Source organism: Lates calcarifer, linkage group LG7_1 (assembly GCF_001640805.2).
Source record: "Lates calcarifer isolate ASB-BC8 linkage group LG7_1, TLL_Latcal_v3, whole genome shotgun sequence".
Taxonomy (NCBI): domain Eukaryota; kingdom Metazoa; phylum Chordata; class Actinopteri; family Centropomidae; genus Lates; species Lates calcarifer.
Window position 1 is genome coordinate 9686886 of NC_066839.1, and position 18391 is coordinate 9705276.

General features: G+C 41.5%; 2 protein-coding genes across 2 annotated transcripts in view; one reads left to right on the plus strand and one right to left on the minus strand.

Annotated features, from left to right (window-relative positions):
- sesn1 (sestrin 1) overlaps nt 1-11837 on the minus strand; it is a 51365-nt gene extending 39528 nt beyond the window's left edge. The window contains exons 1-2 of the mRNA XM_018672648.2: nt 11749-11837; nt 10421-10740 (exon numbers count right to left, since the gene is read on the minus strand). Of these exons, the coding sequence (XP_018528164.1) occupies nt 10421-10699 (279 nt within the window). The 5' untranslated portion in view covers nt 10700-10740; nt 11749-11837. The remainder of the gene's footprint in view (nt 1-10420; nt 10741-11748) is intronic.
- Nucleotides 11838-12934: 1097 nt separating this feature from the next.
- On the plus strand, nt 12935-17012 carry cep57l1 (centrosomal protein 57, like 1). The gene is given in 13 exon segments (XM_018672612.2): nt 12935-13160; nt 13684-13855; nt 13942-14130; nt 14258-14379; nt 14633-14746; nt 14839-14916; nt 15211-15234; nt 15236-15301; nt 15403-15477; nt 15559-15588; nt 15591-15817; nt 15903-16047; nt 16217-17012. Coding segments are annotated over 13 exon segments (1470 nt in total). The 5' UTR covers nt 12935-13139; the 3' UTR covers nt 16424-17012.
- The last annotated feature ends 1379 nt before the right edge of the window (nt 17013-18391 follow it).

Consider the following 18391-nt stretch of genomic DNA (forward strand, 5'->3'; position numbering starts at 1 on the left):
AGTATCTTCCCACAGTATCTGGTTACACTTACAAAACTAGAAGCTTTGCAACAGCTGGTTGTAACGTTCAACCATAAATACCATACCATATACATTAAGTTATTTATGTACCACTCTCATTAAGATATGAATACCTTTGAAGTTTTTATAAGGTGTGTGGAAAAATAGTTTAGAGCAGATATAAACCTGTGTTATAAAAGAATTTGTCATTTGGTACATAGCACTTAAACCTCACAGCCATTGCTTCATTTCACAAATCTAATCTGCCTGAGAATATGGCAAACACAACAAGTGTGTGTGTGATATGATCCCAAATAACCTCTAACATGAAGGTGCATGTCTAGATTTAGGACAGACACAGTGGTCAGGTCCAGGATTATGTTTTCCTACCCTAAGTAAACAGTGTGAAGCAAACCCACACTTTTACAAACACTGCATGTCAATCACACACACAATCACACACACTCTCACTGTCCATTTCTCAACCACACACACACACACACACACACACACACACACACACTTCAGCCTGGCTTTGGAGTGAAAGAGCTGAGGTCAGAGGTGAACGACTGTGGGAACGCGGAGGTCCCGCAGCGTGAAACTGTCACTGTCCTGACAAACTGGTCTGTAACATAAACAAGCACATATACATCAGCCTGGGACAATACCCCTGAGAAGAGAGCACAATACCCTCCACTACTGCAGTGGGCCTGAAACAATACCACACACGCTGAAACAACATCACAGCCAGGCCTAAGCCAACATGGCACTGGGCAAAAGCTTGGAGCAACACCATTTTGGTGAGCTGCACCACACAATGAACGCAGTGGTCAGCGTGAGGGAAACAATCTATCAGGTGCTGACACAGCGAAGTTCATGTCTCAAAGTGTGGGGTCTTTGCAAGAATGGATGAGGTGCACAAGACCTTGTAAGCAGTGTGTGTGTGTGTGTGTGTGTGTGTGTGTGTGTGTGTGTTGTTGTTGTTGTTGTTGTGTATTGCTAATGTTTTTCCTTCAGGACTGAAGGCAAATGAGGTTTTTTTTTTTAGACCCAGCGTATACAGACAAATACACTGGCAGAGCATAGACTGAAATTGGCCTTTTAGACCTTAAATCAGTATTGTTTTGCAATGCAACTAATCTCTTTTTTTGATAATAATTGATTGATTTGGTTGATTGTAAAATGGCCAAAAAAGTAAAAGTAATCATATTTTCCAGAAACTGAGGTGACATTGTCAAATCTGCTTTTCTCCCAACAGTCCAAAACCCAAAGAAAATCCTCCCATTTAAGAAGCTACAACCAGCAGACATCTGGCATTTTTGCTTGATAAATAACTCAAACAATCAATCGATCATCCAGCCACTGTTCTTCAGTACCATCTCCTACCTAAGTCAACAGCAGATATAATAAGTCAAATAGTTAATAAAAATCTAAAGCTTCTAGTTATATTCAGCTCCAGTTTAGTGGTTACACAATATTTTTCTGATCTGAGCAGGAGCAAGTGTCACTAATATTTTGTTTGTGTATTCTAGGTGGTTAAGCCTGGTGTTGAGCCTGTGTGGTTTGTATCCTAATAGGGGCTACCTCAGACTGAGGCCTGGACCACAGCCACTGGACTATTCATGCTTTGTGACCTGATCCGCAGATGCCTCTAAATCCTGCATGCTCACTGCTATAAATCTCTTAAGACATGTAAACACACACACACACAAACACAGACTCCTACTGAAAGACAGACAGATCAGCACACATACAGGCAGACACAAACACACAGAAAAAGTCGTACACACACATATACACACACACATACTGGATGAGTGCCCAGTGACCAGGGCAAAAGGAAAAAATTAAAATCATGCGGAGCATTGCATGCATTCAACCCAGAGCATGGAAAATTCCCATCCAGCAATTTGAGAGGGGAGCGAGAGCAGGCTAAAAGACTGGTACACAGCGCCCTCCTGTGTTCACACAGGTGACCTGCAGCTACTTCAGCCCCTCAATACTGTAGGTGAAACCACCCAATGGCCCACTCTGTTTCATCAAGTAAAAGGCAGAGCATTAAAGAATAAGAGGGTGGAGGATAAAAGGCACATATTGATTTGCTCAAATACTACATCCACTGGACAATAACCTTCATCGTTCATTTATGAATTCAATCAAATTAATCCTGAACAGATCCCATCCAGGTTGATAGACCAAAGAGCGTATGAGGCTCTTTATGTATGCTCTTTTTATATATATATATATATATATATATATATATATATATATATATATATATATATATATATATATATATAATCTAAAGTGGTGGTCCTTAAGGGCAAACAGAAAATAACATAATGACTAAAATATTGACAAATAGAAGCTGCTGGAGTAATCCCATTTGTGCTTTTCATGCTATGACTGTCTGTCTGTTGTGAAAAGGAGTCTACAGACCTGAAAAAACAATGCTGCTGCCACTGTGGATGAACCTGTTTAGGTTAGATGTTAAACTGCTAAACCAACATGAATTCTTTGACATTTAGGCACGTTGTCAGAATGACTTCTGGGTGCAACAGTTACACAAGCTTCAGTTTCTACTGGCAACATTAAACCCACAGAGAGAAGAGCTGAGCACAGTCTTAGGAGAGACGTGTTTGAAATAGAAATAAAAATAGGAGCTAACGAAGCAACAGAAGGCAATACTTTATAAATTATTTGTGAAGTTCAATTCCATATGCAAGTTATAAATATCACATTATGGCTATGAGAGAGAGGGAGGCTTGTTTATTCAACAGCACCATGTGATCATCTTTATTCTTCAATCTCTGATAGAAGCAGCACAGTAAATCTTTCTCAGAGGCTGACACATGAACATAGAGCAGGAGAGCATGGCTATTATTATTTTCAACCTCTGAAGTGTTAGCTTGGGCATACAGCTCTTTTATTCTTGTGCCTTTTTCTGTGTGCGTTTGTTATCCCTTTCCCACCTCCTGCTGCAACACTCTGTTACTGTTGCCTCCCCTCTCCACACCCAACCTCCTCCTTCTTCCACGGTCTCGGAGTGTGTGGGTGAGACAAGCTGAACCTTGCAATGTATGTCTGAGCAGGCAGGAGACAACTGCAAGCCAGGGTGGATCCCACAGATCTAGGCTCAGTGTTCGGAGCTCAAGTGTTCTTGAAAAAAACATGATGAGATTATTGATGTATTACATGGAAATTATCAGCTATCTGGAGCTTTAGTCTGGTTTAGGATCATTTTAAGCTATTTGGTTCTGGATGGGATGGAAATTATTCAGGTTTTGAGCCAGGCTGGGCTCAGGTTCTAGAGAGCAGGGCTCATAGTTGTGGGGTGCTAGTAGTTTTCCACTGGAAGTTGCTGACTGAATACAGAGAGAGACAGTGTCTGTTCCACCTCCTCCATCGTTTTTACCCCTTCCCCTCTTTACTCCTAGTGTTAAGACCACACACTCCATTCTCTCACCATTACTTTCCTCCATCTCTTGTTTGACCATCGGTGCATAGCCGTCATGTTTTGCCACATTTCCCTGTTCTACTTTTTTTGCCACTCTTCCATCTCCCCTCCCTCTCTTTCTCCCTCTCAGTTCCTGAATAGCACAGCCAGAAATAATCGCAGAGAAGCCAGCACCCCCACCCCCCAAGTAATGGTGCCAACCAACCCACCCCATCATTGCACCTCATGCCACTGGTACCATGACGACTGCTTACACTGTGAAAAAGCCCATATCCAACATTAAACCATTCCTCTCTCTGTGCCAGGATAATACAGCATTTACATGTTTTAGTTAAGAGTCCTTACAATGAAGACTGATGATTCTTACTGGGAACAAATGAAACCAATAACTTCCAATATTTTTGCATTTGTACTAATGAGAACTAAAAAAGAAAATAGTGCTTTTTATAATTTATTTAGGCTTAAAACAGGATTGACAGTGACCTAGTTGCACACACACACCCAGTCTTCCCAAGTCTGCAGCCGCCAGCATGCTGCACTGGCTGAAAGGTGGGGGTCTGTCTGTGTTGTAGGATCAAAGTGGGAGCTTGTGTGTTAGTACGCTTTGCTAGCATGTTAGAAATGGGTTTTTAATATGCTGGCAAGAGAGACGTTTGGATAGAACATCAAGGACTTGTATAAAAATTCCTTCTATTTTCTGTTTACTGAATTAGAGCTACGGGGCTACACAAACTGATAAAATCTTACTCATATTACTCAATCTACAAAACAGATGCATAGCCAGTCAGTGCTCCCTGTTTGCACACCAAGCCTTTATAAATGGGAGACAATTTACTGGCAAGTTCCATTCATTATTTGTGGTTTCAAGCCCGTATTATACACTGAGAAACCTGCTCACCCGCATTTAGATTTTGATTTATATTCACAGATATTTTTGGCACGGAAAGTCCATCCAGTTACATGTGAATACCAAAAGGTGCTACAGTATTTTGCACCACAACTTGGAAAAGCATCAGAAAAAATAGCTTGAAGAAAAAGAAGAGCTTAATCTGTGCAGCTATCATTTCCAGTATCAGACAAGCTAGACCAAAAACAATCATATTACAGGAGTGTGGAGAAGCCTTAGGTGGCCATGATATGATTACAACATAAAGCTTCATGTAGCTTAGTCAGAGCGAACATCACACAGACTGTACACAGATACGCTGCCAGTGCGTACACACACACACACACACACACACACACACACACACACACACACACACACCCAGCACTGTCCCATCACTCTGCCCAGCTGGCTGGCAGCTGTAAATCCTCAGCTTTATTCCTCTATCACGTCCTCCACATCCACTGAGCATTTCACTGTACAGTTACTGTGCCAAAGGTCACTGCCTGCTGCTGCTGCTGCTGCTGCTGCTGCTGCTGCTGCTGCTTTCTCTCCCCCCTCACCATGCAATATGTCTGACCTGGTTCGAGCAGAGATTGCCCATAATCCAGCAGATCTGTCCAGACCACAAGGTTCTCTCTCCATGAGTCCTAACTCTATTTACACAGTAAGCAGAGGTAGCCTGGACAAGACTGGAGGCATGCACTCAAACACACAAATATAGCACACTCACAAATAATAGACAATTACACACACACTGATTAATGCACAAATGCATATAATATAAAAATAAATAAATAAATAAAAAGGACAAGGAGAGAAATTTCTATCACTGTGACAGTGAGCAAAACCTTTATTTGAACCAATGCCATGGTTTACAAGTGGACTTTGACTCTGCCTTCTCAGAAAAGTAATACTGCATCTATCCACACTCCTGTTTGCAAAGGTTTACAAGTCAAGTTTTATACAGCCTCACCACAAGCACGCCACCACTGAGACAAGCTTACACAGACAACAAGCCTCCAGAGAACAAACCCAATCCTAATCAATCACAAATTATTATCTCAAAGAATCAAGTCACTGCACGAGCCTCCACGCGTCAACCAAATCATAATCATTAAATCATGACAAAGGGTGAGGAAAAACAACATAAAAACAGATTAAATATTCCTCACCAGGGAGACTGATGATGTGCAGTAGGTGTTAGAGCTGCACGTACTTGAGTACTTTTTTATGACTGTAATTGTCCAGTCATACATACATTTCAGTCTTGACACACAGATTCAAAGGCAGTGCACACCCTTTATGATACCTGTATGACAGAGACCTTATCCACCTTCCATGAATAATCAATCCAGAAGAAGCAATACGATCAATAGCAGATGTCATCTCTGAGGGCTTGGAGACACTCCTAAGCGTTCCATATAGAGACAGAAATGTGTTCTGGGTTTTTCTAGGGGGAGGCCAGATCCAGGAAGCCATTTCACTTAATTAATCACACTCAAGTGTTTATTACAGAGGCTGCTGAGTCATCCTTAATGTCCATAATTAGCTAAATAAGTACGTGTAAAAAATGAGGAGCAGCATAAGCTTCGGCTTCCTCAGAAAAAACTCCACAGGCTCAAATCTACTCTAAGACTGTCACTTTACCAACAAAATTCATGATTTGTAAAAAATAAAATCTCTAAAAAATTAATCTCTCGCCTCTTCAGCAGTGAAAGCTGCAAGATCTGGGTCAAAATATGTCTGCTGCACGATAAAAAAGATTTTCAACCCATTCCACACTCCATCATTTTTGTTCACATCATAGAAATGGAACAAATCAGTTATCATCTTTCTTTGTATAAGGAAACAGAGTCACCACTTAGGTTAAAACATTTCTTTAGTGCACAGAAAATGGGGTATTTTTATCCAGATGGACGAAGAAATCTTTGAGGATTCTGACAGCAGATTCAAAACTGCATTAAGTGTTGTTAAACAACCATCTGGGTTTTTGAGGGAGATAAATGCCAGGGATTTATCTTTCAGAAGGCAGATGCTTAGCTCTGTGACTTGTATGTAATGACAATACTTGAGAAGCACAAACTGGGGATATGCCACCTCTCCACAATGCTGAATTGTGATTTAGGACATTAGAAAAAGAAAGGCTTGGTTGTGGAACAAGCTACAGTACTAACCAAGTAATGGCTACAACTATAATTTTCCAAATGAAACTGAGCATTAGTAGCAAAAAAAAAAAAAAAAAAAAAAAGTCAGACCTACTACATTTTCAGTGGATCACATGCTCAACACAGGACTGCATGAAATTCACAGAGACACTAAGTCCATTTGGTATTTAATGTATGTTCTTTACCATGTCATTTCATGTCTATAGGTTGTAGATGTGGACAAACACTCTGGAATCTGAGCAGAGCCAGTCTGCATCACAAGAACAGGTTGATCTTTTGAGAGTCACTCTTAATTCAAGTTAGGGTAAAGGGCTAACACAATGGTGTAATTACATAACACAAAGAAACCCCCTTCTGTCTCTGTCCAAGACTGGGCTCCTTTCATCCAGCGGGAACATGGTGACTGGAGAGAGAGCTGTCCGATGGAGTCTGCCCACCCCTTTCATAGACTCAGAACAAACACATACTATTTTCTGTCTTGATTTGTGTGCATACACATAACCAGTCATACATTTTAGAGCACCTTGATTTTTTCAGCTGTTACTGAAATCCACATAGTGTGATGTCTAGATGTAAAAAAGGAAATGATGGAAACTGAAATCTTTGAACTGCTTAAATTTCAAGAAAAATTGGAAAAATGGGTGCGTTCAAAACCTTTTGACAGGTTGTGTGTTTGATTTGTCTCCACCCATCGTTATCCTGTGTTCCTATATGAATCAGATCAATAAAGCTCGGCGAGGTCAACGGCCTTCACAAGCCCCTCAATGACCCTCTGTCAGCTGTCTGCTCATGTTGACCATACTCGAGACGTAGGATTGCACGGGTAGTCGATTTTGACCCTTGTATGTTCACCCCAACAGACCCTTCCACAAGGACGCCTTATGGGAACCCGACCACTCCCCGCACCCATAGAGCCCTATTCTCGGCTGTGACCCCGTAACCCTTAACCCGCGGGACCCACCGTGAACACTGGAGCCCACAAGCCCATTCCTCAAACTGTGATCACAGCATGTTCTGCGTATTCACAGGGTGCCTTGAAAAACAAACGACAACTCATAAAAAAAGACAAGTGAAGCAACTGTACAGACCGAAGAGGGGTCTGAGGCCTCTGTGGTGTGAGTGGTGTTGATCTTCTCTCTGCAAAAAAAACTGTATTTCTTAAAATGTTAAACTATTGCTCTAAGGTTGTGTGTGTGCCAGTACATATTGACATGATTTTTTTTATGTACTAGCATATATTATGAAAAGGTTTTTATTTCTAATCATCTACACAAGTGCCTAGAATTGGATTTTTTTTTTTTTCAGGCAACACCCACCAGTGGAGGACGGATATAAAATTATTGGATTTACTTCCACTGTTGGTAAAATGCACAACATATACAGTAGATATGCACACTGTGCCACCAAACTAGCAGAAAATTGTTCTGGGCCAAATTTTTGTGAGCCACAGGGGTATTATGGGATATTATTCTCACCAAGCAGGAGGCCTTCCTCTACTAGAGGAGGGGGGTTGCCATGAGGAAAGGACTGTCTGTGCTTTCAAAGATTTTGTCTTTAATCAGCGGATCTGCTGGAATTAGAGGTCTGTCTGAGCCCCCCCCCCATAGCCCCTCCTATATCTGACAACATGAGAAAGGTGTGTGTGTGTGTGTGTGTGTGTGTTGGTTGGGGTCTTCAACCGTGGGACCAGAGCGACACGAGCTGCTACATTGGGCTCATAAATGCGCCCCTTTGGCAAGCCCTTAGCAAATACAGCTTAGCATAATTCAAAAATACCAGACGGTGTGTACTGTGGTGCACCACTAAACCCGCAAAGCAGCTTTCTCCCTCTCCCATCTCCCTCTGCCCTGCTCCTCGATCTTCCAAAAACACTTCCGCACAAACAGGAATTAATGCCCCTGCCAAATAGTCTATTTCCTCAGAATAACATCATGTCAGGCCATCAAAAGTTATCAGGCTTAGTTTTTGTTTGTTATTAGAGGACTCATTAAGTTGACCAGGCCACAGCTAACATGGTGCTAAAGCAGGGATAAATCCAATATTTGGTTCTCTCCAGGTAAATAATGATAGATTCATCTGTAAATAATGAATTCAGGATGCTTCAGCACCAAAAATACATATTTGACAACAACATGAATAGAGGAATTCAGGTACACACTATGACAACCTGCATGGCACACTGATATCAATGGCATTGCATTAAACTGAAATAAACACATAACGTCAGCAGATGGTTGAGTGTGATTTCTCCCCTTCATCCAGCCCCCCTCCCCTGTAATATTATACCTCATCATTAATTAATAATTAACCCGTGGAATATCACTCCTGTCATGTGGTAAATCAACCACATCAGCAATGAAATCAACTTAATTAACCAACAGACTGTTGTGACAGCGTTGAAAAAGCTGAACTTGAAGAATCACATTGGACATGTTGGGTGTCACACTGCTGATGGAGGGCGTTACTGAGTATTTTCAGTAAACACGTCTCAGGTCTCTGACAATACCCACATAGATGCATTGTCACGTTTTTTATTAGAAATCACTGTGAGGTTTTTGTCTTTTTGCCTTTTTCATTTCAGTACACACTCCTTGCTATTGACTGGTTGTAATTAATCAAGAAATGTATCCATTATTTACCCATTATCTATACCACTTATCCTTTGAGCGTCACAGGGGGCTGGAGCCAATCCCAGCTGACACTGGGCAGGAGGCTGGGTACATGTTTCTTCTGCCGTTATATATGTGAGATACTGTATATGTAAGACATTTAAATCATCAGTTAAATATAATGTAATCAGGGATGGGCATTTTAATTACTTTTTGAAGCCAATTAGTCGTGACGTCATTGTTAATATGTTCCCTCCACCCAAACCAAAATGATATGTTGTCATGTCGAGTCATGTTTTTTGCATTGTAGTGTACAGATGCACTAACTTTACCTCCCAAGCTCCACTCATCAAAAAATGCACCTCAGACTAGTTCTCAGCAGTGTGTCTCATCTGTGCTGAGAGTCTAAAGCACAGAACCTGAAATGTTCCAGTCACTGTCGATGTAACAGCAGGTGACAGAAAAACAAAATCCAACGTGAGAGCTGTCCATGCCTGTCGTTTGTTGTCACATGAGCGTTTCGGTACAGCTGGAATGCCACACATTAAAACATTTTCACCCGACTACTTTCTTAATGTTTCCAGTCACATCACTGTCACTTTATATAATGTCAAAACTCTAATCTTAAACCAGATGAGGATTTTTGTCATCAGACGTCTGGATCCTCAGTAATCAGAGAAACAAGCTGAGATTTGTGATATGTGGCTAACAAATTAAATTTTATTTTTCAAAACCATATGATGATTTTGAGTTAAATCACTTGACCAGTAATCAAGTTATTTTTTAGTAAATTGTTAAGGGCTAAACTGTTCTCAATATAGGTTGTTCAGCCTGAATGTGCTTAATGAACCCTTGCTACTGGTGGTAGTTCATTTCTTTTCTCTTATCTTCAAATTCAATTTAATTCATCATGTCTCTAGGATTAACAATTAAGACAATATTTAGCAGCATTTTATTTTAAACTGTTGACTTGCTCTTCTCAGTGCATTCATGCATATGGTCGAAGGGTTGGATTGGTAAATCCTTGGCTCCTGAAATGTTTAAGTGTTAATGAGTTCATGGTGTCTCTTCGTGTCACTGACTGTAATCCACTTGACAAAGCATGCATTGCTCTTAGCGAGGTTCTGACTCAGCCACAGTGTTTGTAATGCTTATGAAGAGGTGAAGAGAGAGGCAGATGGCAGCAGAACAATACCATAAGTGCTAAAATGGGAGGACATATGACATCGTCATGCAGCTTACTGCAGCACAACACAAAGAGCTCACCAGGGCCTCATTTTAGATCATATGAATCTCCTACCTGGACACTCTGTAGAAGTCGAGCACATCGCTCCCTGACGTCTTCAAAGGGGCACCGTTTGGAGAGCATGAGCAGATGAGCAAGGATGTCATTCAGATCAATGTTGGGGGCGCTTCCAGAGGCCAGGGGCGATGGGGCCGATGCTGGTATGGGCCCAATAGCCTCCACTTTCCTCATGACCTCCTGGTGGATGTTGTCCATGGCTTCAGTTCTGGAGCTGATATCCCGGCTGCCCAGCCCATCCCATCTCCCCAGAGACTCCTGATCCTGCACTTCCATCTTTTGACGTTGGACTAGTGTTTGTGCGGTCTTAAAATGGGCTGCACGACAAATAACACCGTACAGTCCAGGTTTACATCACAGCAGCAAGGTGTGTGCAACAAACAACTGGTCTAGCTCTAATACAACTCCTTGATTGTCTACATGAAATTTTTTTGTGGCGATGGTGATATTCATGAGGTAAAACCTCCTTAAAATCGAATCACTACTGATGACGGATGAAATGTCTTTTTTTTTTCAATAAGCCAGCAAATCACATAAAAATCATATAGATATTCAATAGTTTCAAAGACGTCATGCTCACTGATTTGCAACAGTGCACACAAAGTCCTAACACACTGATATCACATTCATATCACAGATATAGATACAGCGCTATGGTACAAATGGCAAGGAAAGATCTCTGCTGGTTGAAAATGATGGGCTTTTTGCACATATGCATATGCAAATAAGCATGTCTATAGAAGCAAAAATTGGCTGATATATCTATTAGTAATCAAGTTTCGCAACTCTCAATCATAAATATCGGTATCGGCCTAAAAAATCCACTATCAGTCGGGGCTCTATCATAAATGCAGGCATTTAAAACCAAGTCGTGCTGGCAACTGTATATCACTAATTTATTTTCATTTTACCACTAATTTATCAACTGTATCACATTAATATTTGAGCTGTTAACAACTTCCAAGAAAAAAGGGCTGGTTAAAGTAGAGATTATTTATTGATTTACAAACTGCCATAATGTGCCAGTTTAGTGTTGCTGACACCTATTGCTTTTGCAAACGTTAGTGAACCGACGTTGGTTAATGTCTAAAGACTTTTTATCTGAATTTTAGACATGTCATGTTTGAAAATGTAAAAATACGCAGCTTGTCAGTTAGCGAGGTCCATTCAATCTCTCCCTGCCTTCCTTTGGAGTCAAGGCTTTCAAGCTGCCCGTTAACAAAGACACCAGTAAAGTACAACAGAGCCGCGGTGAAAACAACATTCCCATACACAAACCTGTCACTGTGGAACAAAAGCACAAAGTGTCATTGTCAAATACTCACTTTATCCACATTCTTTGGTGCAGCTCTTCTGCTACGGGACGCCTCGCCACAGTGCTGACCAGCAACGTTAGACCCAGGGTACAAGCGACGGGAGGCAACAACTTGAGGGTAAACATTTGATTGGCAGACGCGGCTGGCCAATGAGCGGATTCCGCGGGCATCCTAGGGCGGTGCCGTTCGGATTCTGACACATGATTGGTTGGAGGGGAGTTGCCAAGCTCGCGGGCGAACGGTTTATGGGAGATGGATTCTCTTCGTTGGGAGAGCGTTTTGAAGGGTAGCGCTTTAGAACTACTTCTCCCATCATACATTTCGTCGGCAGCAGCCCCCTCCTTTCTCTTGTTTATCAGAAATAACAGGCAGGCAGAAAAACAGACAGAGGAGGGTCAAACAGGGAGATGTTGTATATTTCCACTCCATTTGTGTTGTATTCAACCTCACATGTATTTATGTAAACTGTCAAACTACACACTGAATGGTTAAAAACAATATGAGCACAGGAATTTCAATGTCAGCCTGTAAAATTGTCTGAAAGGTGTTAAAATTGGATCCTGATGTGCCATGTACCACAAGTCCGTGTTAAGGACAAAGGTGTTTGTTTCAAATGAATAAAACAAAAAATCTACATAAAATGCATATACAAAATTCACATTATCAAGACTAAATGCATTCTTCCACTTACTGGAGCACACCTGCCACACTGCACACATGCTGCCAAATGCTGCAGCAGGGTATTTGCATAATGCTGTACAAATATTATAGTTGGTCGATTGGTTAACTGGCTAAAGACACTTACAACCTACAATAAACTAAATGATCAGGAAAAAAGGCATTGTAAAGGCAGGTTTCCTGAATGTATGAATGTTTCCACATGATATAATTGAACTTCCTATTTTACATTATTTTCCCTATTCTATAGATGTAAGTCCATTGATTGATCATTAATCAATTTAATCCAAAATAGATCACTTTTAAAAACATATGGTGCAGGCCCTTAATTGCATAGGCAGAAGCAGAAAGGGATCAGGTGAAATTAGCTCTCTGTATTGATAAGTTTAACGTTTTCCTTTTATATAAATTAAATTATTTTTCCAGTTGGTTTCTCCGTGACAAAACCACTATTCGATGAAGGAATGTGTTTTAAGAGAGGAAAAGTGAGGAACACTGTGGACTGTGGAGGTGGAGGAGGAAACAGTGCGCAGGCGGAACCACAGCGAGGAGGGCGGCGAAGGGGAGGGAAATTTAAAAAGTCCGGACTGCCTGGCGGTGACAGGATAACTGAGTCGCTCGAAGAAGTCAGTTCGCCACGTTAAAACCGTTTATATCTTACGCAAGCAGTTTGAGAACATTAAATATAAACGTACGATTCGTTTCCAAACGAGTGTGACAGAATGGAAACTTATCGCGACCAGGTAACGTTCGCTAATCAGCCGTTAGTTGCGACTGTGGCTAACAAGTTAGCTTTAGCATTGTTTACTTTCACCAAGTTGTCGTTAGCTGCTAGGTTATGTCAGGGAGATTTACTCTCGGTTTTGTCACGTTTATCTGGCTTAACTTATTTGAGAGCGGTTGCACAAGGGAGGTCGTTTGTTCTTATTTTTGCTAACACGAGATAACAAAGTAGTTTAACGTTATTCGTAAATAAACTGGTTTGTTTTTGCTTACGAAACGTTAGCAGTATTGGAGTTCCTCTATCTTTTAGGAGCTTCACGTTGCACTTGTTTGTAAAACAGCCTCCTTGTTGCAGAAAGCTCGTACAGTGGGTTACAGTATAATGCTTAGAGGAGGAATGCATTAACCTGTTAACGTTAGTCGATCGTTAGAGAATTTACCAACAGCAGTTTTGACAGTCATTTAGTCAAGTCGCTTATCCTGGAAGCTGCCTCTAGGTGCAACCCCTGTACAGTTTCTAAAACATCCTCCTCCTGTCTGTAGATTTTAGACTCACCCTCCAAAAACAGTTACATTGGGAGCTATTACCAGCCTCCAGACAGGATACTAACAATGCCAAGACAGCTGGAGCGCTCTGCACCCTCATCCATCAGCATGGACCCACAGTTCAGCAGCCTCCAGGAGTCTCAGACCAAACCTAATATTGACAGCAAAGGTATGGTGCAGCCCTCATACAGTTTTTTGTTATGCTCACTGTCTGTATCAAACATGTGGCATGTTTTTCTGTTCTGTCCTCTCCAGCTGTTGTTGATGCATTGAAGACTCTCCAGGACAAAATAAGGCAGTTGGAGCTGGAAAGGAAGCAAGCAGAGAAGAGCTTCCAGCAGTTCTCCCATGATACTCAGAAGCATCAGCAGGCCACAGCATCTTACATGATGCCCAGTCGATCAGCAGCAAGCCTGCCTGAGACCAATAACTCTGGCAGGAGAGGTAAGTGACGGAATGTGCAACATGAAAGGTCACTGTGCTTGACTGGGATTTTCTCAGACAGTGTGAAAATGCCAAATATTTTCCATTAGACATTTTTTAATAGTTGTGTCGATGTTTGTAATACCAGAGGTTGACTCAAAGCTGCGGTCTGCAGAGGCTCGCTGTAAGGTTCTTGAGAAGCAGCTGGACTACATGAGGAAGATGGTTGAAAACGCTAAGAAGGAGAGGAGTGTTCTCATGGAGAATCAGGTAGTTCGAACAAGAAACGGAATTTATTAACAAATCTATCTTCAAAGGTAGATCCTAACTATAAGCGTGTAATAACATTTATACCTGGAAAACAGGTATAAATCTTTAACACAAAATTGATTTAACTCTTTCACAAAATGGTAACAAGCAACAACATGTGTTCCATCACTTCCTAGCATTTCTAGATGTATGGCTAGAGGCGTAAAAGCATGTTATTAAACCATTATATAATCTCTGTTTACCTCCTCACCAGACTTCACTGCAGAACCAGCAGTCGAGCAGCTCAGACACACAAATTCAGCGTGAGAAACTGGAGAAACTTGAATCGGAGTGTCTCAAATTGAGCAGAACCCAAACTGAGGCAGAGGTAATTCACAGCTTTCCAGCTGATCAGTCTAAACATTAATCAGCACAGTCTGAATGATAAGATTGTTATTTTTGGTGCAATTTTGCTTCCAGAGGAAGCTTGCCATTCTGGAGCAAAAGCTACTGAAAGAGGAACATGAGCGAAAACTTGTGCAGGAGAAAGCGGACGAGGTCAGTCCCAGAGATAGCAAGAATCCACATTTTAATTTTTTGAGAATTTTTCAATTCTCCAAATCCCAACATGCACATACCATACAGTACAATCAGATTTTTTTAAACATATATTTTAGTGTTTTTATATCAGAATCTGATTACTCTTTACTTGTAAATAAATGATCTTTTGGTGTGTTAAGCTACATAAAAGTCACTATCTGCTCACATAATTGTAAAATGTCAACCTAGAACCTTAAAAAGAAAAAAAAGGTTTTCCTGATGTCAACCATACTATTGTTTCCTTTTCGATAGCTGCAAAGGGAGCTGGACATCAGTCCTTCGATTGTCTGTGCCTGCTAATGCAGAGATGAAACCAAAGAAGAAAGCAAAAAAGACTACCAAGGTACTTTTCTTACCAGTAAAGCTGATACTCTTCATGTATTTAGTTGATGAGAAAAATATTTGTTTGTAATATATTAGTGATAACAGCTTCTTCTCCTTCAGAAACCCTCTAAACAGAATGAGCTGGCATCACCAGGCAGCCTGAGGCACAAAAAAATGCCCTTTGTTGCAGGAACGGTATGTCTGCTCTGATGCTGTCCATGTATTACCATGTATTATGAACTGTTTTGATTTTTGATTGCTTCCTACCCCTCACAGTCATTAAGCCCCAGCCATTCAGTCCACTGCCAACTGTACAAAGTATCCTTCACATGATGAAGCATCACCAGCCCCAGCTTTGTGAGCGAGTGAGTGCTCTGCACAGGACTGGCCATGGAGCAAGGAAAAGCCTCCAAAAGGACTTTTCTCCATCCTCCACAGCTTTTAAGAAGTCTGGCAGCCTGTCTGAGCAAACAGAACTGAGCTCTCTGTCAGACCTGCTCCTGGCTCTGCAGGATGAGCTGGGACAGATGAGCTTGTGAGTAAGCGTTGTTTGTTTTAAACGGTTTTGTTTAACTTTTTCTTATCACATTTAATAATCTGTGCCTGTATTTTTTTGGCAGTGAGCATCAGGAGTTGGTGCATCAGATCGATGCAACCCAACATCGGGAGCAGAAGCAGGACCTGCAGAGAGAACTGGAGAGGCTGGTGGCAAGGATGGAAGAGAAGGGAGTTCAGATCACTAAGCTCCGCAAACACCAGCAGACTGTAAGTTAACTGCCACTCAGCACAACACGAAGGTTTGATTGTAAAGATGCTTACTTGTACAATTTCTTGCATCATTAGGGAGCTTTGTAAAATGTTGTATGCCAATAGAAATTTAAGTATATTTGTGTTGGTAGGCATAGATGTCTGATGATTTCCGTCTCCTGCACAGGTCCATAAACTGACCCAGAGCCAGACATGTGCAGAGGAACACACATCCAAGCAGCTGAGTGGGATCAAGCCGCCCGTCCCTTCTCTCGTCAAGGCTAAACAGAGGGGAAAGAAAGGTGGGACTACTCACAATAACCTGCAGCTTCTCCGAGAGACTCAGAAGTTCAGAAACAGCCTCAAACAAGACGACCTCTCCTGGGAAACATGAGGTTCTCTGCAAGAGCTTTCTGTGCACAGGCTTTGATCCTACAGCTGGCCGAACCACAAGACTCCCCCCTCTCCTCTCAGTTTGTTTTTCCCCTCTCTTCAAACTGCCTCTGGGCCATTTTTAGTAACAAATGAAAAGAGGGAATAAAGTGTCTTACGAAGCACTTTATAATGTATTGATCATAAAACCGATTAAGTGATGGGTGAATGATTTAAAAGAAATCATGTGCATACAGGGTCCATCATAGGTAGAGGGTGTAGTTTATGAAAGATGACTTTAACCAGCCTAGAAAATGATGTGTCTTTAGTGTTTTTCATGAAGTATAGCTCATCTCAAATGAAGCTGGAGTAATCTATTTTTAATATTTTAAATTTTAAATAAAGCCTATTCTCTCTACAAAATGTAAATACATCTTTGTTCACATTTAGTTCTGTCATTAGAGCAGTTTTTCTCTATCCTACACCATTCATACTGAGAACCACTAGGTGGCAGTGCTCAGCCTGTTTCTACTCAACAAACATGAAGGCTTTTACCCCTGACACACCATATAGTTGCACGGGCAGCAATAAAATATAACTTTATAACACTGCGTGCAGCGTCAAGCTCCCTCTGTCTTGAACAGTATACAAGTGCCGCCGTGAACTCTGTAACAGCAACTGGCTGGACAGCTGAGTAAATGTAGCTCTAACCACAGGACAAACGGATGTGGTTTTTATCGCTGTACAAAAGTGGGAGGAACCACCATCTGCCACAGGATTTCGCTATTTCGCGCAGCAAAAACAGCCTCACTCTCCTAAATTCAACTATGATAGGTATGACCCATTTTAATTGTAGGCTGGTCAGATGACGGGACACATTTCTGGTGCGGCTGAGGCTTTTTTTTATATATATATATATATATTTGCTCTCTTTATTTGAGTCAGCCACTTTTTATGGGAGAAATAAACACACGTGAAGCTGCCTCATAACATTCCCACATTATCTCCTCATTATCAGGCCTCAGTCGACATCTTTATTGTATCATCAGGTCACATTTTTGATACACATAAAGTGTTTTTAACCATAAATCTCAGTCACTCCCTACACTACATGTAAGTGGACCACCAGGTCTATAAAAAGGGTTGTTAAGTCACCGACTGTTAATATAAAAACCTAAAATTAAAACTTGATATCCCTTACTGGCCGGTCCAAGGTTCTGGGTCATGGGAGAAGAAAACAGCTGATTGTTATTGTTACCCTCTCCATTCCCCAGCCTTTTCAGTTCATTATCTAGCTAACATTGCTCAGTTCTGGTATTCTTGGCATGATCCAGAGTTCACTGGGTGGTTAAATGGACTGTGCTGGTGTATGAGAGAGACTAAACCCTAATGCAGTGTTTCTCTGTGCTCTCATATTAGATTACAGAGCAAGACTGGACACAGCAATCAGGTTAGCCGAGGCAAGTCAGGACCCCTCCGCTGCCCACATATGCAAGGTCTCCAGCCCCTCCTATCCACTCTCCTGACCCTGCAACTCTGAAACCTTGTGACTGCACACCCCTCTTTTTTGTCTGGCATTGAATAGCAGTGGTGTGTTCAGAGAACAGTGCATGTAGGAGAAATGGGAAGGTATGAGTGTGTGTCAGGCATTTTGCTGTGGGTGTGTGAGAGGATTGCCCAGTCCATCATCTTATAAAGACAAAAACAAAGAGTACATTTGTCCTTTTGAGGTGTTTACACGGAGAAGAAAAAAATAACATCCTCTGTGTGAATACAAGTTAATTGGTCACTGAAAAGGATTTTCTACTTCCTCATGAAAGGGCTATAAGAGATATAGCATCACAAGGTTTGGCATCTCTGTCAGCAAAGAGTAAGTGCAGAGTTGCAGATTGTTTTTAATGCACACAAGAGAGAGAGAAACTGGCGTGGTCGTCCAAAAAAACATTCTCTCCTGAAAGTCTCTCTCTGGTTCTGGGAAACAGTGCCAGCT